The sequence below is a fragment of the Balaenoptera ricei genome, chromosome 3 (assembly GCF_028023285.1).
Source record: "Balaenoptera ricei isolate mBalRic1 chromosome 3, mBalRic1.hap2, whole genome shotgun sequence".
Lineage (NCBI taxonomy): Eukaryota > Metazoa > Chordata > Mammalia > Artiodactyla > Balaenopteridae > Balaenoptera > Balaenoptera ricei.
In genome coordinates this window covers 166,892,049-166,916,143 of record NC_082641.1, presented here as the reverse complement: position 1 = coordinate 166,916,143, position 24,095 = coordinate 166,892,049, and the positions used below count along the sequence as shown (strand labels likewise).

At 39.9% G+C, this 24,095-nt stretch overlaps 1 protein-coding gene across 5 annotated transcripts in view; it reads left to right on the top strand.

Annotated features, from left to right (window-relative positions):
- PGBD2 (piggyBac transposable element derived 2) overlaps window positions 1-20,633 on the top strand; it is a 29,376-nt gene extending 8,743 nt beyond the window's left edge. For 2 of the 5 annotated variants that reach the window (XM_059919704.1, XM_059919702.1), the window contains exons 2-3: window positions 16,372-16,435; window positions 18,694-20,633. In XM_059919704.1, the coding sequence (XP_059775687.1) occupies window positions 16,419-16,435; window positions 18,694-20,455 (1,779 nt within the window). In that variant the 5' untranslated portion in view covers window positions 16,372-16,418 and the 3' untranslated portion in view covers window positions 20,456-20,633. Of the gene's footprint in view, window positions 1-1,765; window positions 1,934-16,371; window positions 16,436-18,574 lie in introns of all 5 variants that reach the window. The other 3 variants (XM_059919705.1, XM_059919703.1, XM_059919701.1) reach the window with 3 other exon arrangements.
- Window positions 20,634-24,095: the final 3,462 nt, after the last annotated feature.

The window sequence follows — 24,095 nt, the reverse complement described above, 5'->3', positions numbered from 1 at the left end:
CAATGGAATCCCTTCTTGGTTTTCTGTTGGCTTTGGTTTTCCATTGGTCTCTGACCCCCGTTCCTGGGACAAGAGAACAAGAAAAATCAGGGGAAAGAATCAAGAGACTGGTCTTAGCAGGGTGGAGATTTTTATATGGTTATTAAGGAATAAGGTGAATTAAGCAAATATTGATGGGGTGAAAGAAAGGTGAAACAGAAAGGGGAGAGTCACAGGACTTGTCTCAGCAGGGTGGAAATCTTTAGATGGTTGTTAAGAAGTGGGATGAAGACCACCTAGAGGAGTGGGATAGGGAGGGTGGGAGGGAGGGAGACGCAAGAGGGAAGAGATACGGGGATATGTGTATATGTATAGCTGATTCACTTTGTTATAAAGCAGAAACTAACACACCATTGTAAAGCAATTATACTCCAATAAAGATGTTAATTAAAAAAAAACAAAAACAAGTGGGATAAATAAAATGGACATTGATGGGGTTAAAACAAAGGTTTTAATACAGCAATACCAAAGACTGGGTGTTAGCCAAAGGGATCTCCTGCTGGTCCCCCAGCATGTAGGGGTCCCAGACAAGTCTGCTCTATTTATCCCAGTTTGGAGAAGTAAAAAGCCAGAAGGCAGAGACTACAATGAGAACCCTCGCCAGCAGTCACTTGGGGCAATGGTCAGGCAGATTAATCAAGTTGACAGTTGACAAAAGGGCCAGGGTACCTTGGCTCAACCCTTACTAGGGACCCAAAGCCTTTTGCACGTGAGTGGGTAAAATGGTCAGGGGGTTGATACAGGAGTCCTACGAACTGTGGTACCAAGACCTATTGGTGAAGCCCTGACACAGGCTACAGTTAGATTTAGAGAGTATAAAAGTGTGAGTTGGGAATTCCCTGGCAGTCAAGTGGTTAGGACATTGTGCTTTCACTGCCAAGGGCCTGGGTTCAGTCCCTGGTCAGGGAACTACGATCCCCACAAGCCGCGTGGCACAGCCAAAAAAAAAAGTGTAAGAGTTAATAAGATTGTGAAAGTTGAAATGTTTAAACAAGTTTTATGTAAAGAAATTGTGTCTTCTTTACCTGAATGTTTTACGGGAATCAATATTGTGTTTGGCTGGGGAACACTTCCCCTACTTAATATTGTAAGACAAAACCTGTTGATGTGATGCTAACGGAGGCCACAGTTAGGGTTGATAGAATTAAGATTGAAGTTTGTAGAATTGTTGTTTGAACAGGCTTTATGTGAAGTGGTTGCGTCTCTTTTTTCTGATTGTACTGTGGGGATGGACGTTGTATCTGGGGGATATTTCCCCTACCTAATATTGTAAACAGAAGGCATGTAACTCTACCCTTTGAGCAATATTAATCGGACATGATAAATTGGAACCAGTAAGGAGTATGGAATAGAAGTTGGATTGCTGGTAGGGACAAATTCTCTGTGTGATAGCCCGTGTGGAGCCTAGACTGCGGTTTATGACAAAAGCCTGTGAGTGCCTCCCAGCGATCACTACTGGGAATTCTACTAGACAATTTCCATTTGAGCGGCATTTACTGTCTTGCCATTTGACATTATTAATTGAAGCTACCCCTATGACTGAAGGACATAAAATTATCTTAAAACCTGAAATACTCAATGTGTAGGATGATGTCAGAGAATCACTCTAATGGGGATGGCAGTGCCTGGAAGGATTTCATAATAAAATAGAAATGGTTTATACAGGATGATGCTGCCTGGGGAGTGGAAGGAGATACTCACGAGTAGGGGGCTTCTTTTTCTCTAGGACTGACTCTATAACTGTGTGAGGAGTTGCTGGATTCTTTTGTCACTTGGACAGTGCCCTATAAAGAACTCTCAACTGACCAACAAAGAGTTGCTTGGTTTGTGGATGGCATTTAGAAGGTGAATGGACAACATCCTATTTGGAAGGCCACCACTCTGATTGAAGAAGGTAAAACAAATCAGCTTGGCGGGCTGACGTGCATGCTGTTTTCCTAACAGTGATGGAAGAATTGAACAATGGTGTAAGCCCCTATGTTTGGGTTTTTATTGATTCATGGATGCTGGCCAATAGACTGGCCATATGGTCAGGCAGGAGGACAATGGAAACCTGGCCCACTAAAGGGATGCCCTTGTGGGGCACAGGCTTGTGGAAATTTGAGGGGTGCATTAAAGTAGGACATGTCAGTGCCCATCAGAAGAACTCTTTTCCAGGTTTAGTAAGTGATTGGAATTAGCAAGCAGATACTCCTGTGTGCTCCCTTGAGATGGCCACCTGGGTCCATGAAATGTATGGACATAGGGGTCACTGCAGTAAAGTAAAGATGGGTTGAATTTCCTCATAGTCTTCTTGTACTCTCATGCACAAAATGCCAGTAAGAGAAGTTCTCTCTGTCAACGAGAGAGACAGAGATTGCACATGGCTATATGGTAGATTCCCTGGTGGGAAGGCTCTGATCATGGCTGGCATGTGAGACAATGCTGGTAGCCATGGGGGTCTACAAATGGGTCCTGACACTGGGAATAGACACTGACTCTGGACCAGGGCTATGCCTGCCCAATGGTAGATGAAAATGCTCAGAATACTGTGAAAGAACTGGAACAGAAGATACTGCACCAATTTGGGTTGCTGACTGTCATTTCTTTACACCAAGGAACACATTTTACAATCGGTAGTGTCCAACAATGGGCACAGAAATATTCTCCTCTGACTACTAGTTTGATAGAGAATTGGAATGGGCATTTGAAGCATTGGTTGTCTAAAATGGAGGAAAATAAAGGCATGAAAGGCTGACTTTACACACCTTCATGAGTGTCTACTCATAAAAAACGTGAGTGGGACTAGAAGAGTGTCCCCACTGGATAGATTCCTCTATTTTTCTGGTGGATCTAGGGAAGTAGGGGTGACAAAGGATGCTGATATGACTTACCTTCTTGCCAAAGGAGAAGGATGTTGGTATAATAACTATAGTTTTTTTTTCTCTCTCTTTTTTTTTCTTTTTCTTCCTCACATCACCTCAACTTTTTGTTTTTCCTACCTGATGGCAGTGGTCATGTGACCAGGGCTGCAAATACAAGTGCCCCAAAACAAGAATGATTCCTAGGCAAGAAACTATAACTATATTTTTAATTCCTAAGGGCCTGATGGGGCAGAATGTGCCTTCATCCCATCTGACAAGACTGAATGTAGCTATATTGCTTGGTGGTAAAGATAGCCCACTAGTTCTGTACCTGCATAACCTCACCCTCTCTAAATGGGAGTGGACTGAGGGAAGGCACTTGCTAGGCTAATACTGCTTTCTGCAACCTAGACCAGCACAATGGTTGAATCTAATGAACCTTCCAAAAATGGAAGAGTTTGGGTATAAATGAAGAGAAGGAGGAACAGTAGCTAAGGGTAAGTAGTGAATAAATGTGTTATGTAAAAAGGTAAATTCAGTATTACATTAGTACCTCAAAAGAGCTCAGAGCAAGAGATGACATTGTTTCTTAGCTCAGTTATGTCAGATGTCTGAAAGAGTGAAGCCATCTGTTTGCTGAAACCACTCCTTTTGGAACCTGATATGATCGAATGAAAGACTGCAAACCGGAGTGGCCTAACCCTGGGAGACATCCTCATACAACAAAATGATGAACTGGAATGATTATTAATGATTGCATGGGGTTCTAGTAACGTGCCAGTATCTTTTGACTTGGGTATCATTTTGCTGTAAGGGGTCTGTGGCCAGAGCCCAGGGGGTGGGCTATGAGATAATAGAAAATATATATTGATCTCTGCCCCAGTTCCTGGAACAGAGCTCCTGAAATCCTTGTAATTTCCTATGTGATAAGAGCACTAGGAGCATCTTTTGTCCTAATATTTGGTTTTTGACCTGGGTTCCTGGCACAGGGCTTCTGAAACCCTTGTAATTTCCTGCGTGATAGGAGTGTCCTTTGTTCTAATGAGGTGACTCTGGTTGGGTGCCTGGATGGCTCCTGGATGAGGGCTGGTCACCAGAAAGACCAAGCCATGATTGGAAGCTTGGAATTTTCAGCCCCACCCACTCCCCATTCTCTTGAGAAGGGAGAGAGCTGAAAACGGGATTAATGATAAATCATGCCTACATGATGAAGCCCCCATAAAAATCTCAAAAGTACGGGATTCAGAGAGCTTCCAGATTGGTGAACACATGGAGGTGCTGTGAGAGTGGCATGCCTGAAGAGGGCATGGAAGCTCTGCACCCTTTCCCCATACCTTGGCCTGTGCATCTCTTCATCTGGCTGTTCATCTATATCCTTTATCATATCCTTTAATAAACTGGTAAACATAAAGCATTTCCCTGAGTTCTGTGAGCTGCTCTAGCAAATTCATTGAACCCAAGGAAGGGATCATGGGAACCCCTGATTTGTAGCCAAGTCAAACAGAAGTTGTGGGTAACCTGGGGACCTACTACTTGTAATTGGCATCTGATGTGGGGAGCAGTTTTGTGGTACTGAGCCCTTAACCTGTGGGATCTGACACTGTCTCCAGTAGTTAGTGTCAGAATTGTTGGACACCCAGCTGGTGTTTCAGAGAGTTACTTGTGCGGACCCCCCCACCCCGAATTTGGTCACTAGAAGTGTCAGAAGTGAAATGTTCTGTGCGAGTGGTAAAGAAGACACACAAGAGAGAAACAAAGGAGGGAAAGACTGGGTTTTTTCCTACCCAGGAGGAGGAAAACTGGGTTTTTCCAATTTAGTAGTGTTCTCATAAAGGTATTCTGGCCCATATATTGATGTTAACTTGCATTTCTGTGGGGAATGAGGACCTAGAGCTTCCTAGTCCATCATCTGTTGATATCACCTCCCCCATATCTGCCTTTTGATTAGATAGTTTAATCTATTTACTTTAAAAATAATTACTGAAAAAGGGAGACTTATTTTGTCACATTGCTATTTGTTTTGTGTCTGTCTATCTATCTATCTTATAGCTCTTTTGTCTCTCATTTTCCTCCATTACTGCCTACCTTTTTTGTGTTTAGTTGATTTTTTGCAGTGACATGTTTTGATTTCCTTTTAATCTCCTTTCATGCATATTCTTTAGATTTTTTTTTTGCAGTTACCATGGGATTATATAGAATATCCTAATGTAACTAATTTCAGTTGATAGCAACTTTGCTTCAGTTGCATACATAAACTTCTCCCTTACAAAGTTCTTCCCCCCTTATATTACTGATGTCAAAAATTACATCTTTAATTTATAATTGTTTTTTTTTTTAATATTTATTTATTTATTTAGGCTGTGTTGAGTCTTCGTTTCTGTGCGAGGGCTTTCTCTAGTTGCGGCAAGTGGGGACCACTCTTCATCGCGGTGCGCGGGCCTCTCACTATTGCGGGCTCTCTTGTTGTGGAGCACAGGCTCCAGACGCGCAGGCTCAGTAACTGTGGCTCACGGGACCAGCCGCTCCGCGGCATGTGGGATCCTCCCAGACCAGGGCTCGAACCCGTGTCCCCTGTACTGGCAGGCAGACTCCCAACCACTGCGCCACCAGGGAAGCCCCTATAATTGTTTTTTATGCATTCATCTTTTAAATTCTGTAGAAAATAAGAAGTGGAGTTACAAACTAAAATGACAACAATGTTTTTTTTTTTTAAATATTGGTTTATATATTTACCCTTACTGGTAACTTTATCTTTTCTCAAGTATGACTGAGTTACTGTCCAGCATCCTGTCCTTTCAACATTAAGGACTCTCCTTAGCATTTCTGGTATTGTGGGTCTAGTGGTAATAAATTCCTTCAACTTTTGTTTGTCTGGGAATATCTTAATTTCTCCCTCATTTTTGAAGTACAGTATTGCTGAATATAGAAATCGTGGTTCGCAATTTTTTTTCTTTTAGCACTTTAAATATATCATCTTACTACCTTTTGGCCTCTAAGGTTTCTGACGAGAAAATGACTGATGATCTTATTGCAGATCCTTTATACTATGAATTGTTTCTCTCTTCCTGATTTCAAGATTCTTGCTTTGGCTTTGGCCAATTTGATTATGATGTGTGTTGGTGTGGGTCTCTTTAGTTTATTCTACTTCAAGAGTTGTAGATCTGTGTCTTCCCTCAAATTTGGGAAACTTATGGCTGTTGTTTTTTCAAGTAATGTCTGTGCCCTTTTCTTTCTCTTTTCCTTTTGAGATTCTAAAAATATGTGTGTTGACTGACTTGATGGTGACCCACAAGTCTCTTAGGCTCTGTTCACTTTTCTTCATATATATATATTTTTCTGTTTGTAAGAGTTGATATTTTTAATAGTCCTGTGTTCAGTCCTTTTTTTCTCCCTTCACAACTCTGGTGTTGAACTCCTCTAGTGAATTTTTCATTTCAGCTTTGTTTATATATTGTTTGCCTGATTTCCTTTAGTTCTTTGTCCATGTTTTCTATTTACTTGCAGCATATTTAAGATGATTATTTTAAAGTCTTTGTCTAGTAAGTCTGATGTCTAGGTTTCCTCAGAGTTGGTTCTATCAACTTTAAATGAGCCACATTTTCTTGTTTCTTTTTGTGCCTTGTGATTTTTTTGCTAAAAATTGAATGTTTTTCTATTATGATGTGGTAACTCTGGAAATTAGACTCCTTGCCTTCCCCAGGGTTTGCTTTTTAAAATTTTTTGAAGGCCATTGTAGTTCGTTTGTTTTGGGACTTTTCCAAACTATTTCTGCAAAGACTGTATATTGTCATGTGTGGTCACTGAAGACTCTGTTCCTATAGCTTTTGTTCAGCTAATCTTTTGACAGAGAATTCCATGAATCTCAGGAGCTGAAACAAACAAAAAAACACTGAAAAAACTCCAAAAAAGACCATCTACCTCTCCCCGTCTTTACATATTTGCTCTTTGCTGGGACACTTCTTCATCATTTAGTTAGGATACTCTTAATCTTGGGATTAGCCTGAGGTAAAAGTTTAAGGTCTTCTCAGGAGTTTTCTGAGCGTGTGTCTTGGGCTTGCATGTGGCTTTCTTAAATTCCTCCATATATGTGGAAGCTTTTGAATGTCCTGTATTTCCAAATAGCCTTAAATGGTCTTTAATGTATCTTTACCCACGGTCTGTTGCTCCAGACGTCTGTGGATTTGTATTCTGCCTCACAGCTTTTTCTGCCACACCAGTGTTTTAGGTATCCTTAAGACACGTTAGAGCAGAAATACACAATAATTTGCAATCAGGTTTGCTCTTTCTCCCTTTAGTTTGAGGGGAAAACTGGGAATTGGGCTTCTGGCTACTCAAGACTAAGATTGTTGCAGCACTGGAAAGGGGGTAGGTCAAGGGTGAGTAAGAACTCCACGAAACGTTCCTATTGTTTTGAAGTTGGCTTTTTAATTTTTTTTCAGTTTTATTGAGATAATAATTGACATACAACACTATATAAGTTTAAACTGTACCACATAATGACTTTTGTCATACTTATATTGTAAATTACTATAGTAAGTTAACATCTATCTCATATAGTTACGAAGAAGAAATTCTTTTTCCTTGTGATGACAACTTTTAGGATTTAATCTCTTAGCAACTTCCAAAGGTACTATACAGCAGTGTTAACTGTGGTCATCATGTACATATTTCCCCAGTTATAAACTGAGACTTCCTCATTTATTTTATACCTGGACACTTGACCTTTTCACCACCATCAACCAATTCCCTCTTCTTAAACCCACCACCTCTGGTGACCACAAATCTGATTCTTTTTATGTGAGTTCATTTGTTTGTTTTTTTAGATTCTACATATAAGTGGGATCATACGATATTTGTCTTTTTCTGTCTAACCTATTTCACTTAGCGTAATGCCCTCAAGTGCATCCATGCTGTCACAAATGATAGGATTTCCTTCTTTTTTATGGCTGAATAACATTCCATTATATATATGTACCACATTTTCTTCAGTGGACACATCTTGGCTATTGTAAATAATGTTTCAGTGAACGTGGGGATGCAGATATTTCTTCAAATAGTGACTTCATTTCCTTTGGATGTATACCCAGAAGTGGAATTGCTGGACTGTATGGTAGCTTTATTTTTACTTTTTTGAGGAACCTCCATATTGTTTTCCGTAGTGGCTGCTCTAGTTTGCATTCCCACCAATAGTGCACAAGGGTTCCCTTTTTTCCACATGCTTGATGTGTCTTTTTGATGACAGCCATTCTAACAGGAGTGAGGTGATATCTCATTGTGGGTTTGATTTGCATTTCCTTGACGATTAGTGATTTTTTAAAGATAAATTTATTTATTTATTTATTTATTTTTGGCTGCGTTGGATCTTCATTGCAGTGCATGGGCTTCTCATTGCGGTGGCTTCTCTTGTTCCGGAGCATGGGCTCTAGGCGCACAGGCTTCAGTAGTTGTGGCATGCAAGCTCAGTAGTTGTGGCTTGCGGGCTCTAGAGTGCAGGCTCAGTAGTTGTGGCGTACAGGGCTTAGTTGCTCCACGGCATGTGGGATCTTCCCGGACCAGGGCTCGAACCTGTGTCCCCTGCATTGGCAGCCGGATTCTTAACCACTGCGCCACCAGGGAAGTCTGACGATTAGTGATGTTGAGCACCTTTTCATGTACCTGTTGGCCATTCAATATTTTCTTTGGAAAAATATCTAATCTCCTCCATGTAGCACTCCAGGACTGGGGCACCTAATCTGTGGCTTGAATTGCTCACTTCCCAGGGCAGGTATCTGCCCTTATAATCTTCCATTTCCTCTGAGTCCCCTTCCAGGAGCACCAGGTCCTGACCCCATCTTTTCTTCCCTTCATACCTGATCACGTATATATCTTTCCTACCTCCTTGTTTGTACAGCAGTCCTTCTGCCAGTTTCCACTCAGTTTTCAGTGAAAATTGTTTACATGTAGATATATTTTTGATTTGTTTGTGGTGGGCAGTGAGCTCCATGTCCTCTCACGTTGCTATCTTGATCCCTTTGATTACTATAACCTTATAATATTGTTTGAAATGAGGAAGTGTAATGCCTCCTGCTTTGCTCTTCTTTTTAGGATTGCTTTGACTATTTGAGGTCTTTTGTGGTACCATACAAATTTTATGGAACACGCTTTTATAAAGCTTGTTTATGGAACAAGCTTTCAAATCTTATGGATTGTTTTTTCTACTTCTATAAAAAATGCCATTAAATCTTGATAGGGATTGCATTGGATCTGTAGGTGGCTTTGGGTAGTATAGACAACATTGTAATATTAATTCTTCCAATCCATAATCGTGGGATATTTTTGTCTTCAGTTTCTTTCATCAATGATTTGTAGTTTCCAGTATAGGGATTTTTTTTTTTTTACTTCTTTGGTTCAATTTATTCCTATATATTTTATTGTTTAATGCTATTGTAGTGGGGTAATATTCTCCAATTCCCTTTTTTAAAAATATTTATTTATTTTTTGGCTACACTAGGTCTTAGTTGCGGCATGCGGGGTCTTTAGTTGCAGCATGCGGAATCTTTAGTTGCGGCACTTGGAATCTTTAGTTTCGGCATACAGGATCCTTAGTTGCGGCATGAGAACTCTTAGTTGCAGCATATGGAATCTAGTTCCCTGACTAGGGATCAAACCTGGGCCTCCTGCATTGGGAGTATGGAGTGTTAGCCACTGGACCACCAGGGAAGTCCCATTCTCCAATTCTTAAGAGAATTCAGTTTTAAAGTACAGTAATGCTACTGATTTTTTAATGTTGATTTTATATCCTGCAACTTTACTGAATTCATTAATTAGATCTAACAGTTTTTTTGCGAAGTTTTTAGGGTTTTCTGTATGTAAAATCGTGTCATCTGTAAATAGAGACAGTTTTTCTTCTTCCTTTCCAATTCTGATGCCTTTTATTTCATTTTCTTAATTTATTGCTCTGGTAGGACTTCTAGTACTATGTTGAATAGGAGGGGTGAGAGTAGGTATCCTTGTCTTGTTCCTGATCTTAGAGGACAAGCTTTCAGTCTTTCACCACTGAATATGATGTTAGCCGTGTGCTTGTCATCTGTGACCTCTGTTATGTTGAGGTATGTTCCTTCTATACCTAAGTTGTTGAGAGTTTTATCTTAAAAGGATATGGTGTTTTGTCAAGTGCTTTACTGTATCTGTTGAGATGTTCCTATGATTTTTATCGTTCATTCTATTAATGATGTTGTGTATCACGTTGGTTTGCAAATGTTTTATCAATACCACCCGTGCATCCCAGAGATGACTCCCACTTAATCATGGTGTATGATTTTTTTTTTGAACATCTTTATTGGAATATAATTTCTTTACACTGGTGTGTTAGTATCTGCTGTATAACAAAGTGAATCAGCTATATGTATATATTTATCCCCATATCCCCTCCCTCTTGCATCTCCCTCCCACCCTCCCTGTCCCATCCCGCTAGGTGTTCACAAAGCACCGAGCTGATCTCCCTGTGCTATGCTGCTGCTTCCCACTACCTATCTATTTTACATTTGGTAGTGTATATATGTCAATGCTACTCTTTCACTTTGTCCCAACTTACCCATCCCCCTCCCCATGTCCTCAAGTCCATTCTCTATGTCTGCATCTTTATTCCTGTCCTGCCCCTAGGTTCATGAGAACCATTTTTTTTTTTTTTTTAGATTCCATGTATATGTGTTAGCATATGGTATTTGTTTTTCTCTTTCTGACTTATTTCACTCTCTGTGAGACACTCTAGGTCCATCCACCTCACTACAAATAATTCAATTTTGTTCCTTTTTATGGCTGAGTAGTATTCCATTGTATATATGTGCCACATCTTCTTTATCCATTCATCTGTCAGTGGACACTTAGGTTGCTTCCATGTCCTGCCTATTGTAAATAGTGCTGCAGTGAACGTTGTGGTACATGTCTCTTTTTGAATTATGGTTTTCTCAGGGTATATGCCCAGTAGTGGGATTGCTGGGTCATATGGTAGTTCTGTTTTTAGTTTTTTAAGGAACCTCCGTACTGTTCTCCATAGTGGCTGTATCAGTTCACATTCTCACCAACAGTGCAAGAGAGTTCTCTTTTCTCCACACCCTCTCCAGCATTTATTGTTTGTAGATTTTTTGATGATGGCCTTTCTGACCGGTGTGAGGTGATACCTCATTGTAGTTTTGATTTGCATTTCTCTAATGATTAGTGATGTTGAGCACCCTTTCATGTGTTTGTTGGCAATCTGTATATCTTCTTTGGAGAAATGTCTATTTAGGTCTTCTGCCCATTTTTGGATTGGGTTGTTTGTTTTTTTGATATTGAGCAGCATGAGCTGCTTGTATATTTTGGAGATTAATCCTTTGTCAGTTGCTTCATTTACAAATATTTTCTCCCATTCTGAGGGTTGTCTTTTTATCTTGTTTATGGTCTCCTTTGCTGTGCAAAAGCTTTTAAGTTTCATTAAGTCCCGTTTGTTTATTTTTGTTTTTATTTCCATTTCTCTAGGAGGTGGGTCAAAAAGGATCTTGCTGTGATTTCTGTCAGAGAGTGTTCTGCCTATGTTTTCCTTTAAGAGTTTTATAGTGTCTGGCCTTCCATTTAGGTCTTTTATCCATTTTCAATTTGTTTTTCTATATGGTGTTAGGGAGTGTTCTAATTTCATTCTTTTACATGTAGCTGTCCAGTTTTCCCACCACCACTTATTGAAGAGGCTGTCTTTTCTCCATTGTATATGCTTGCCTCCTTTATCAAAGATAAGGTGACCATATGTGTGTGGGTTTATCTCTGGGCTTTCTATCCTGTTCCATTGATCTATATTTCTGTTTTTGTGCCAGTACCGTACTGTCTTGAGTACTGTAGCTTTGTAGTATAGTCTGAAATCGGAGCCTGATTCCTCCAGCTCTGTTTTACTTTCTCAAGATTGCTTTGGCTATTCGGGGTCTTCTGTGTTTCCATAAAAATTGTGAAATGTTTTGTTCTAGTTCTGTGAAAAATGCCATTGGTAGTTTGATAGGGATTGCATTGAATCTGTAGATTGCTTTGGGTAGTATAGTCATTTTCACACTGTTGATTCTTTCAATCCAAGAACATGGTATATCTCTCCATCTGTTTGTATCGTCTCTAATTTCTTTCATCAGTGTCTTATAGTTTTCTGCATACAGGTCTTTTGTCTCCATAGGTAGGTTTATTACTAGGTATTTTATTCTTTTTGTTGCAGTGGTAAATGGGAGTGTTTCCTTAATTTCACTTTCAGATTTTTCATCATTAGTGTATAGGAATGCAAGAGATTTCTGTGCATTAGTTTTGTATCCTGCTACTTTACCAAATTCATTGATTAGCTCTAGTAGTTTTCTGGTAGCATCTTTAGGATTCTCTATGTATAGTATCATGTCATCTGCAAACAGTGACAGTTTTGCTTCTTCTTTTCTGATTGGGATTCCTTTTATTTATTTTTCTTCTCTGATTGCTGTGGCTAAAACTTCCAAAACTGTGTTGAATAATAGTGGTGAGAGTGGGCAACCTTGTGTTGTTCTTGATCTTAGAGGAAATGGTTTCTGTTTTTCACCATTGAGAATGATGTTGGCTGTAGGTTTTCATATATGGCCTGTATTATGTTGAGGTAGGTTCCCTCTAGTCTACTTTCTGGAGAGTTTTTATCATAAATGGCTGTTGAATTTTGTCAAAAGCTTTTTCTGCATCTATTGAGATGATCCTATGGTTTTTATCCTTCAATTTGTTAATATGGCATATCACATTGATTGATTTGCATATATTGAAGAATCCTTGCATTCCTGTGATAAACCCCATTTGATCATTTAACGTACTGTTGAATTTGATGTGATAGTATATTATTTAGAATTTTTGCATCTGTATTCATCAAGGATATTTGTCTGTAGTTTTCCTTCCTTGTAATGTCCTTATTCTGGCTGTGGTATCATGGTAATACTGACCTTGTAAGTGAGTTTAGGGGTGTTCCCTTCTCTTTGATATTTTGGAAGAGTTTGGGAAGGATTGGCATTAATTCTTTAAATGTTTGGTAAAATTCACCTTGAATCCCTCTGGTCCTGGGCTTTTCTTTGTTGGGAGGTTTTGGGTACTGATTCAGTCTCCTTACTAGTAACTGGTTCGTTCACTTTTTCTCTTTTTTCTTGATTCAGCCTTGGTATGTTTTTTGTTTCTAAGAATTATCCATTTCTTCTACATTGTCCAGTGTGTTCGCAGATAAATGTTCCTACTGCCCTCTATGATCCTTTGTATTTTTTTTTAACTTTTTATTTTATACTGGAGTATAGCTGATTAACAATGTGATAGTTTCAGGTGCACAGATCCTTTGTATTTCTGTGGTATCAGTTGTAATGTCTTCTCTTTGATTTATAATTTTGTTGGTTTGGTTTTTTTTTTTTTTTTCTTGGATAGTTTAGCTAAAGGTTTGTCAATTTTGTTTATCTTTTCAAAGAACAAACTCTTAGTTTTGTTAATCTTTTCTCATTTTTTTATTCTCTCCTTTAGTTATTTCTGCTCTTAATCTTTATTGTTTCCTTCCTTCTGCTAACTTTAAGCTTAGTTTGTTCTTTTTTCTAGTTCCTTGAGGTGTAAAGTTGGGTTGTTTATTAGAGATAGTTCTCTTTTCTTTCTGTATGTGTTTATGGCTATAAACTTCACTCTTAGAACTGCTTTTGCTAACATCCACTGTTTTCGTATATTGTGTTTCCATTTTTGTTTGTTTCAAGATACTTTTTTATTTTCCTTTTAATTCTTCGTTGCTACATTGGTTGTTCAGGAGAATTATTTTTATGCATTCTTGAGTTTTTCAGTTTTCCTCCTGTTACTGATTTCTAGCTTTATAGCACTGTGTTCAGGAAAGATACGTAGTATGATTTTGGTCTTGTTGAATTTGCTAAGACTTTTTTTGTGGCCTAACATGTAACATCCCAGTAAATGTTCTATGTGTGCTTAAGAAGAATGTATATTTTTCTGTTGTTGAATAGAATGTTCTGTATATCTCTTTTATGTGCATTTGGTCTATAATGGCATTCAAGTCTGATGTTTCCTTACTGATTCTTTGTCTGAATGATCTACCATTGTTGAGAGTGGGGTATTAAAGGCCCCCACTATTATCTTATCATTGTTTATTTCTCCTTTTTCTTCTCTTAGTACTTGGTTTATATATTTAGGTGCTCAAATATTTAGTGCTTAAATATTTACAATTGTTATATCTTTTGATGGATTGTTGTTTTTCATTAGGTAATTATCTTATTTTCTTGTTTCCATTTTAGTAAAGTTAATTTCGACTGACATAAGTATAGCTACCCCTGCTTTTTTTTTGGTTACTATTTGCTTGAAATATCTTTTTCCATCCTTTTACACTCAGCCTATATGTATATTTAAAGGTCAAGTGAGTATCTTGTCAGTAGCATATCATTGGATCTTATTTTTTTATCCATTAAGCCATTCCGTGGCTTTTGGTTAGATAATTTAATGAATTTACATTTAAAGTAATTATTGATAGGTAAGGACTAACTGTTTTCATTTTGTCCATCATTTTCTGTTTTATAAATCCTTTGTTTCTTCTATTCCTGTTGTGTTCTTTTATGATTTGATGAATTATTGTATCATTATGTCTTGACTTCTTTATCATATTCTTTTGTGTAACTACAATGAGTTTTTCTTTTGTGTTTGCCATGAGGTTTACATAAAATAATCTTGAAATGATAACACCCTATTTTAAACTGGTAACACCTTATTAACTTCTATAACATTTCTAAACTTTACTCTTTTACTTCTCCTCCCCCTCACACTTTAGATTATCGATGCTACAGTTTACATTCTTTTTATAGTATTTATCTAATAACAGATTATTGTAGTTATAGTTGTTTTAAAATGTTTTTTTTCCCTTTTTTTAAAAATTGGGGTATAGTTGTTTTACAATGTTGTGTTAGTTTCTACTGTACAGTAAAACGAAGTAGAGTTCCCTGTGCTATACAGCAGGTTCTTATTAGTTATCTACTTTATACATATTAGTGTATATATGTCAATCCCAATCTCCCAATTCATCCCACTCCCCCACCCCCCTGCCCCCGCTTTCCCCCCTTGGTGTCCATACATTTTTTTCTCTACATCTGTGTCTCTATTTCTGCCTTGCAAACCAGTTCATCGGTACCATTTTTCTAGATTCTACATATATGCATTAGCTTTTAACTTTAAATCTAGAGTTGTTAGTGAATTATACACCCCTATTACCTGATTGACTTTATAGTTACCATTACCAATGAGTTTTACACTATCTTCATATGATTTTATGATGTAATTAGTGCCCTTTTACTTCTACTTGAAGAATTCCTTTTAGCATTTTTTTTAAAGCAGGTCTTGTGGTATGAACACCCTCAGCTTTTGTTTGCTTGTTAAAGTCTTTATGTCTTCTTCAATTTTGAAGGACAGCTTGCCGAGAATAACATTCTTAGTTGATAGTTTTTTCTTTCTACATTTTCAATATATCATCCCATTCTCTCCTGGTCTGAAAAGTTTCTGTTGAAAAATCTGATACTAGTCTTATAGGGATTCCCCTGTATGTAATTTCTCTTTCTCTTGCTGCTTTCCAAATTCTTTCTTTGTCTTAGACTTTTGACAATTTCATTATAATGTGTCTTGGTGTAACCCTATTTGAGTTCAACCTATTTGGGGTCCTTTGGGCCTTCTGCCTACTACAGATTTGTTGGAAGTTTGATGTAGTTAAAATTATCCATCCTCCTTTAAGTTTCTGTGTTTTCTATAAGAAAGGTTTCCCTCTTTGGTCATTAATATACTTTAAAAGTTTTGCTTTTTTGCAACTAATACTTAATACATCTAGGACTTCACTACCTAATATAGTAGCCACCATCCACATGTGAGTATTAAAATTTGAATTACTTAAAATTACATAAAATTAAAAATTCAATTTCTCAGTCACACTAGCCATATATCCAGTGCTTAATACCCATATGTGCCTCATGGCTACCATATTGGACAGCACTGATATAAAACATTTCTATCATTGTGGCAAGTTCTATTGGCAGTGCTGATGTAGGACAGTAGTCTTCAACCAGGGGAGATTTTACCTCCTACTCTCCCCACCAGAGGACATTTGTCTAGAAACCTTTTTGTTTTTCACAACTAGTGGGGTAGTTGTTCTATTGGTATCTAGTAGATGGAGGCCTGGGATGCTGTTAAACATCACATAATACATAGGACAGCCCCCCACAAGAAACAAAATGCCAATAGTTCTGACTATGGGAAACCCTGCTCTAGAATGTATTTTGTTGTGAGGTGTGAGATGGGGGAGCTTATTCTTTTTCCCTCTGACTAGCCAGTCAACTACACATCATTTCCTGTGTGTACTTGATCTATTTCCCTCTGGTTGATAGTGAATCTTGAGATTTTTTTCCCTTAAATGGTAGAGAAGGTCGTATTCCTTTGCTAATTAAGATATGATTTCTTAAATCTGACTTCTGTTGTCTTACAGATTCTTAGACTCTGCAAGTAAAGACAACCTCATGTTCACAGTATATCATGGCTTCATCATCAAGGTAGGAGTAATGTTTGATGAAAGGCTTTATGCAAGTACAGTTGACTCTTGAACACATGGGGATTAGGGGTGCTGACTCTGCGCATTTGAAAATCTGTGTATAACTTTATAATCGGGCCCTCTGCACTGGCGGTTCCAACCAAATGAGGATCATGTAGTACTCCAGGACGTATTTACTGAAAAAAATCGATGTATAAGTGGACTCACATAGTTCAAACCCATGTTATTCAAGGCTGACTGTATTTACTTCTCTGCTTTTGAAAGACCAAGTCTATAACATTTTCAGTTCTCAGTCCTGCTGGCCACCCTAAGCACTTGGTGTCTATGAAGCACCAAGGAGGGAGAGGACAGAGGAAGATTGGAGAAAAGACAAGGCAGACAAAGGAGTGTGTGTGGTACAGTACAGGTGCAGCTGTGTAGCTCTAGTTCTGCACTTGATCTAAAAATGTGATTTACTTTCCTCATCTTTCAAGACACAAGATGGTTGTCTGTGGGGCTGCCTCAGTTCCTGCAGGCTTTCTCACTCCAAGGGTTTGAACAGGTATGCACAGAGGTGTTTGAGGGCCTGTGGGTGAGCAGCAGTTTGAGTGGTGAGACTAGCAGAGATTGTGGCTGGACAGGCCTGGATCTGCTGCTCTAGACCAGGGGAGGTCAAGGGAGGCATGAAGATGGCTGTTACCCTTTGAGAACGTGTCTTAGTTCGAGGTCCATGGAAAGGAAGAGCTTCAGGTTTCCTCTCCCTTTCTGGCTGGCCATGGAGAGCTTGAGGCATACCTCATCTCCCCAGAGGTCAGACCTCTTGTGCTCTAGCCTCCAGCAGGGGTGGCTGGTGGAGTCAGTGTCCTGGAAGTGAGGTTGGAGTGAATCTCTAATGCAGCTTAAACTCCAAAGCCTAAGAGCAGGCAGAGAAATAGCCCTTGTGGTAAAGCCTGCATCCTCCCTCTGGTGCACGGCTTTTCTCATGCAGAGGCCAAGGCATAGGGCAGCAGCAGTGCCCACCTTCCCAAGTCCAGTCTATTCTCATAGCCAGAGTAATGTATTTGACCCCTCACTGTCCTGCTCCATCCCCTCAGGGGCTTCCTGTGATAACTGAATACAACTGGAAGTCCTGATCAGGACCTCTGGAACCCTGTGGGGCCTTGGCCCTGGACCCAGCCACCTCTGCTCTACTCTACTCTCCTCCCCGCATTACATCTGCAGTGTCACTAACCTCCTTGCTGTTCATAGATATCAAGTCCCTTCAACCACAGGGCCTTGCACCTGTACCTACAGTTCTTTCTCTCCCTCTGGGACACCCAGTCTCCAGCTGTCTGCAAGGCTCACTCCTTCACCTCTCCAGGCCATCTGCCCTGTGAGCCTTCCCTCATCATATGTCTAAAGTAGCACCCCCAGCCCTATTCCTTTGCTGCACTCTGTCCCTTATTCAGGATGGCCCTCATCGCTACCTGATGCCTTCCTGCATAGCTACGTGTTTGTTGATGTGTTTTCTGTCTCCTCCATTTGGAAACAAGTGCTATGCAGGTCAGGGAGTGGAGTGTGCCCACTGCCAGCCCCTGGGCAGCACCTGCTCGTGGTTGGTGCCCACCAAATACAAATATCTCTTGTATTTGGTTCCTACATGCACAGGGAGAGTTAGAATAGCAGGGGTTTCCATGTTTCTAAATCTATTTAGCAGTCAGTATGCAGTAGGATATCAGATGTTGAGGGAGCTTTGTGAAAATCTGTCTGAATCTGTTTAGGTCCTGAATTTGGGTAGTGAGAGTTCAAGTAGGGAGAGTTTGAGAAGTTGGGAAGTGAGGAAACTTATATATGCCAAGTGAATAAGAAAAAGGGAAGAGACAGATAAGGCGGAAGCATGAAAGCAGAGCTGCTAGGGCCACTGAGTCAGGAGACATCGGTGGATGTCACTTCAGCAGCCGAGCCTTCCCGTTGACGGTTACTGTTAACCAGGTGATAACAGTGGCACCTGGATTCATCACTAGAGGGGATCCTCTATTCAGACACTTTATTTAGGAAGGAAAGGAAGTATGGAATACCTCTTTAGAATGCCTCCCTTCATTAAAATACTTCTGCACTTAGATGAGTAATTTGTGTTTGTCTGGAAAATTCACTTATCTGGCACTATGCCTTATGGTGTTAGGTCCAGGATGCTGTTGAAGTGGGAGTGCCCTCCTCTTGAGCAGTGCTTTAGTGGAGTTTTCTGCTGAAGCACTGGCTTTCCTGCATGGCCTCTCTTCATTCTGTTTCCTGTCATCGCAGCAGCCTCACTACCGGGAGAAGAACCAGCTCAAAGCTGAAGTCCATGAAGTTGCTTGAGGTTCTGAATGCTCTGGAGGAGGAGGAATCTGGCCAGAGTAGGGAGGAGATCTTCATTGCACCGCCCAACAATGCTTCAGGGGACTTCACTGATGAGGACTCGGGTGATGAAGATGGCCGGCGAGGAACCCACCTGCCCGGCAATGTGCTGCATGCCTTTGTTGTGCCTGAGGACTCTGGCTCTGGGGAGGATGAGGATGAGCTGCAGCTGCAGCCAGCCATGAAGAAGCAAAAGGCAGTAGTGGAACCTCCACATGTCTGGACCAAAAGAGATATCCGCCCGGACTTCACCAGTTGGACAGCATCAGATCCTCATATGGAGGATCTCAAAAGCCAGGAACTGAGTCCTGTAGGCCTCTTTGAATTGTTTTTTGATGAAGGAACAATTAATTTTATTGTTAATGAAACCAATCGTTATGCTTGGCAGAAGAATGTCAACCTGGGTCTCACAGCCCAGGAATTGAAGTGTGTTTTGGGCATTTTGATTTTAAGTGGGTATATCTCCTATCCAAGGAGAAGGATGTTTTGGGAAACATCCCCTGATTCACATCATCATCTTGTGGCTGATGCAATTAGAAGGGACAGATTTGAACTGATCTTCTCATACCTGCATTTTGCAGATAACAATGAGCTTGATGAAAGTGATAGGTTTGCCAAGGTGAGGCCTCTCATTGTCCGCATGAACTACAATTTCCAGAAGCATGCACCCTTGGAAGAGTTCTACAGCTTTGGCGAGTCTATGTGTGAATACTTTGGACACCGGGGGTCCAAGCATCTGCCTGCGGGGAAACCTGTGCGGCTGGGCTACAAGATCTGGTGTGGGACGACTAGCAGGGGCTATTTGGTGTGGTTCGAGCCCTCACAGGGCACACTGTTCACTAAGCCAGACAGGGGCCTGGACCTAGGAGGCAGTATGGTGGTGAAATTTGTGGATGCACTTCAGACACGTGGGTGTCTGCCATACCACATATTTTTTGACAAGGTTTTTACAAGTGTCAAATTGATGTCCATTTTAAGGAAGAAAGGAGTGAAGGCCACAGGAACTGTCCGTGAATACAGAACTGAACGATGTCCCCTTAAAGATCCCAAAGAACTGAAGAGAATGAAGAGGGGTTCGTTTGATTACAAAGTTGATGAGAGTGAGGAGATCATCGTGTGCCGCTGGCATGATAGCAGTGTGGTCAACATCTGCTCCAACGCTGTGGGCGTAGAGCCAGCAGGGCTGACCAACCATCACTCGGGAGCAGCCAAGACACAGGCCCAAGTTCATCAGCCATCACTGCTGAGGCTGTACCAGGAGAAGGTCGGGGGTGTCGGCCGCATGGACCAGAACATCGCCAAGTACAAGGTGAAGATCCGGGGTATGAAGTGGTACTCGAGTTTCATTGGCTATGTTATTGACGCTGCTCTTAACAATGCATGGCAACTGCACAGGATATGCTGCCATGATGCCCAGGTGGACCTTCTGGCCTTCCGGAGATATGTGGCCTGCGTGTACCTAGAGAGCAACGCAGATACGTCATCCCAAGGGAGACGAAGCAGGCGGCTGGAAACCGAGAGCCGCTTTGACATGATTGGGCACTGGATCATCCACCAGGACAAGAGGACCCGGTGTGCCCTGTGCCACTCACAGACCAACACCCGCTGCGAGAAGTGCCAGAAGGGCGTCCATGCCAAGTGCTTCAGGGCGTACCACATCCGGTAATGCATCCTGGGCAGAGGGAGCCCCCTGGATGTTTGGTTTGTTATGAGATGTTTACAGCTAATTACATATAGCATTTGGGGCATTTGTGTGTTGTGTTGACAAAAAGAGACCTGAATCCCTGATTTGGTTTTGTATTTTTCCTCGTCTTCATTACAGTTATCTTTTTATCATCTTCTATTATGCCTACATGTAATATAAATTAATATTTATGTTAGTAATCATAAATGTTTGTAAATATATATTTTATACTGTTATTTATTTCAACTTATGGGCCCCTTTTTATTCAAATAAAAATCTTGCTTTGGGGTATAGCTGTCCTGATAAGGAGACTTGAACGTAACCAAAATCTTTAGAGAAACTTTCGTGAACAGTAAAAAGATTTTATAGTGTATGCTCTCAGTTATAATCTAAGATATAGGCAATATTGTATCAATATGATGAAGGATATCTTAATCATATTTATTTCACTTTAATCTAATGCTAGCAAACTGTCCAGGGATAGATAATCTTCCATGTATTTATCCAGCTGACTAGATTTGTAGAGTTTGTATTTTCTTGATAAAAAATATTTTTCTAATACACATATCCATGTGGAATCCATTTTTATAAATAGTGTGAAGTAGGGAGTTTTTTCCCCCCAAATGGATGGTTAGCATCATATTAATATTAAAAGTTATATATATATATTTCCCCAGTGATTTAAATTCTACCTTTAAAAATTCCTGAACTTTGGGGGAAAATACTGAAACAAAGAAAAAAGTTTATGTTGGAAAGCCTAGTGGAATATAATCCAGAAGAATAAAAGGAATACATATAAAAATTTGGACTTAATCAAAAATCTAAGAGAACATGTTGAGTATCTTTATTTGGTAAAGAACTTTCTACAACAGCACAAATAAAAAAGGAACACATCAATATATTTGACCGTATAAAACTGTAAAATTGGGGCTTCCCTGGTGGCGCAGTGGTTAAGAATCCGCCTGCCAATGCAGGGGACACGGGTTCGAGCCCTGGTCCGGGAAGATCCCACATGCCGCAGAGCAACTAAGCTCGTGCGCCACAGCTACTGAGCCTGCGCTCTAGAGCCCGTGAGCCACAACTACTGAGCCCAAGTGCCACAACTACTGAAGCCCATGCGCCTAGAGCCCGTGCTCCACAACAAGAGAAGCCACCACAATGAGAAGCCTGCGCACCGCAATGAAGAGTAGCCCCCGCTCGCCGCAACTAGAGAAAGCCCGCACACAGCAACGAAGACCCAACACAGCCAAAAATAAATAAATAAAATAAATAAATTTAAAAAAAATAAAAATAAAAAAATAAAACTGTAAAATTGACATTCATTAGTAAAGGTAAAATGCAAAGAAATTGAGAAAATATGTTCAAATTGTTCCATTTGTAATAATATCCTCAGTGCAAAAAGATCTTGTAAACACATAGGTGACAAGGGTAAAATGTGCAATGTTACATAAAATAACAAATGATGGAAGATGAAAAACAAATGAACAGTGAAGATACATAAGAGGCAATAAACTGCAAAGGTAAGTAATTACTAGATATCCTTTTTTTAAACAAATGAATTTATTTGTACATAATGACTGTTGGTATGGGTATAGAAAGGTGACAGACTCATGTAGTACCTGAGGGGGTGTAAATCTGTACACTCTTCCTGAATTTATCAGGTCCATCCAAAATCTTAAAAATTGTTCATACCCATAGAAAAGGAAATGTTTGGTCCATTGTGATGTGAATACATAAATAAAAGGGGCAGATCCTCCCTTCAGTGGCATCCCAATTATAAATGTAGAAGGAAGGATGGAAATAAATTACTGCTATTTGGCAAACACCACAGCAGTAATTTTGCAGGCAAGAACTGTCAGTGGATACTAAACTTAGGAGGGCAAAGCATTTCCTCACAAGATATTCAGGGGGAATAAACAGAAACTGCTTAGTGGAGAAATCAGGCACACCACCAAACCAAGCAGTCAAAGTTAATACCACCAGTATTGAGATAGAGACATCATGTGTCCTACCCCACTCTCCCCAAGTATGGTAGGTACACTGTGATATTCCTGCCCAGAATGTACAGCCTGAATTCTAAATCATGAGAAAACATTAGACAAACACAAACTGAGGGACATTCCACAAAACAGTTGGTGAATACCTTTTGAAAGTGTTGAGGCTGTAAAAGACAAAGGAAATGAGGATCTGTCCACGATTAGATGAGACCAAAGAAGTATAACAAATGTGATGTGTGATACTGGCCAGGTTCCGCAAAACTTTCAAAAAGAACATTAGTGGGACAATTGGTGAAACTTGAATAAGATCCGTAGTTATACTGTTTTACAAATATTAATTTCCTGGCTTTGACAACTGTACTGTGGTTATGCAAGATGTCAGCATCTGGGGAAGATCGGTAAAAGGGAACTATCTGTACCCCTGGAACTGTTTTGTAGGTTTGAAATACTTTCAGAGTGAACATTTAAAAATGTTTATACCTTTGGTGCATTATTTCCATCTTTAGAAATCTAGCCTGGACACTTCAAAACATTTGTCTAAAGGAGAAGTTTGTTCATCAAATTCTACTTTTCAGTTTTCATCTCTTGCATCATGATGATCCTGAAATATTAACCAGGTGTTTTTTACCTTACTGATGGTCCAAATCAATTAATTGAATGGTTGTGAAAACAGTTTGTGAAGCTTCCAGAAGCTACAGAATGGCCAACTGTGATTCCTCTCTTAAGAGCTAAAGGAAATATTTACACTTAGACAGATGTTTGGTCGCAGGCTGTAATTGACGTAGGATTGATGTAGGAGCATGTGCAGTCTATCCCAGGCCACTAAATGATGCCAAAAACTAACACAGTAGAAGACTGTGTAGACAATATCAAGTATCACAACTGGCAGTCAAGGCCAGATGACATTCCTTGTTGGCATATTCCCAAAGGAAGACTTTAAGGTACAAAATGAAACTATGGTCTGTCACCAATCCCACAATTGGGGGAAGCACTTGAACAGATTGTCTGCCTTGTCTACTCTAGTACTGCAGAACCATTCATGAATCTTTTAACTAGAAAGGATATGAAAGTTGTCCTGGTTATTCTGGATGACATTTCAAAATTCTTCTAGTTGTTGAGAAACTAGACAAAATTAAAAACAAAACAAAACAAAACTTAGTACACTAAACTGTGGAAGCATGCACAACATTGAAACTTTTCAAATGAACCATGAAAATGACTTTGTCTACAAGACTTCATTGATTGCCAGGCTATTATGTCTTTTTAAAGAAAAAGTGGTAAAACATAAAATTTATCATCGTCACCATTTTTAAGTGTATATAGTTCAGTAGTGTTAATTATGTTCACATTGTTGTGCAAAAGAATTTCTCATCTTGCAAAAGTGAAACTCTATACCAATTGAACAATAACTCATTTTCCGTCTTCCTTCAGGACGTGTGTAACCAAGAAGTCTCCCAGTCGTTGTGGTGGGCCTCAGTTTGTGTGTTGGGACTTGCCTTCAGCATTCAGTCAGGCAGCGTACAGTTTCATTTCAGCCTTCATTTCTGGCTTGTGTTGAGCCTCCACGTTAACCAGAAGTGAGTGCTTAGGGCTTCTCAGGTCATTCCTGAGCAAGCACACATCTC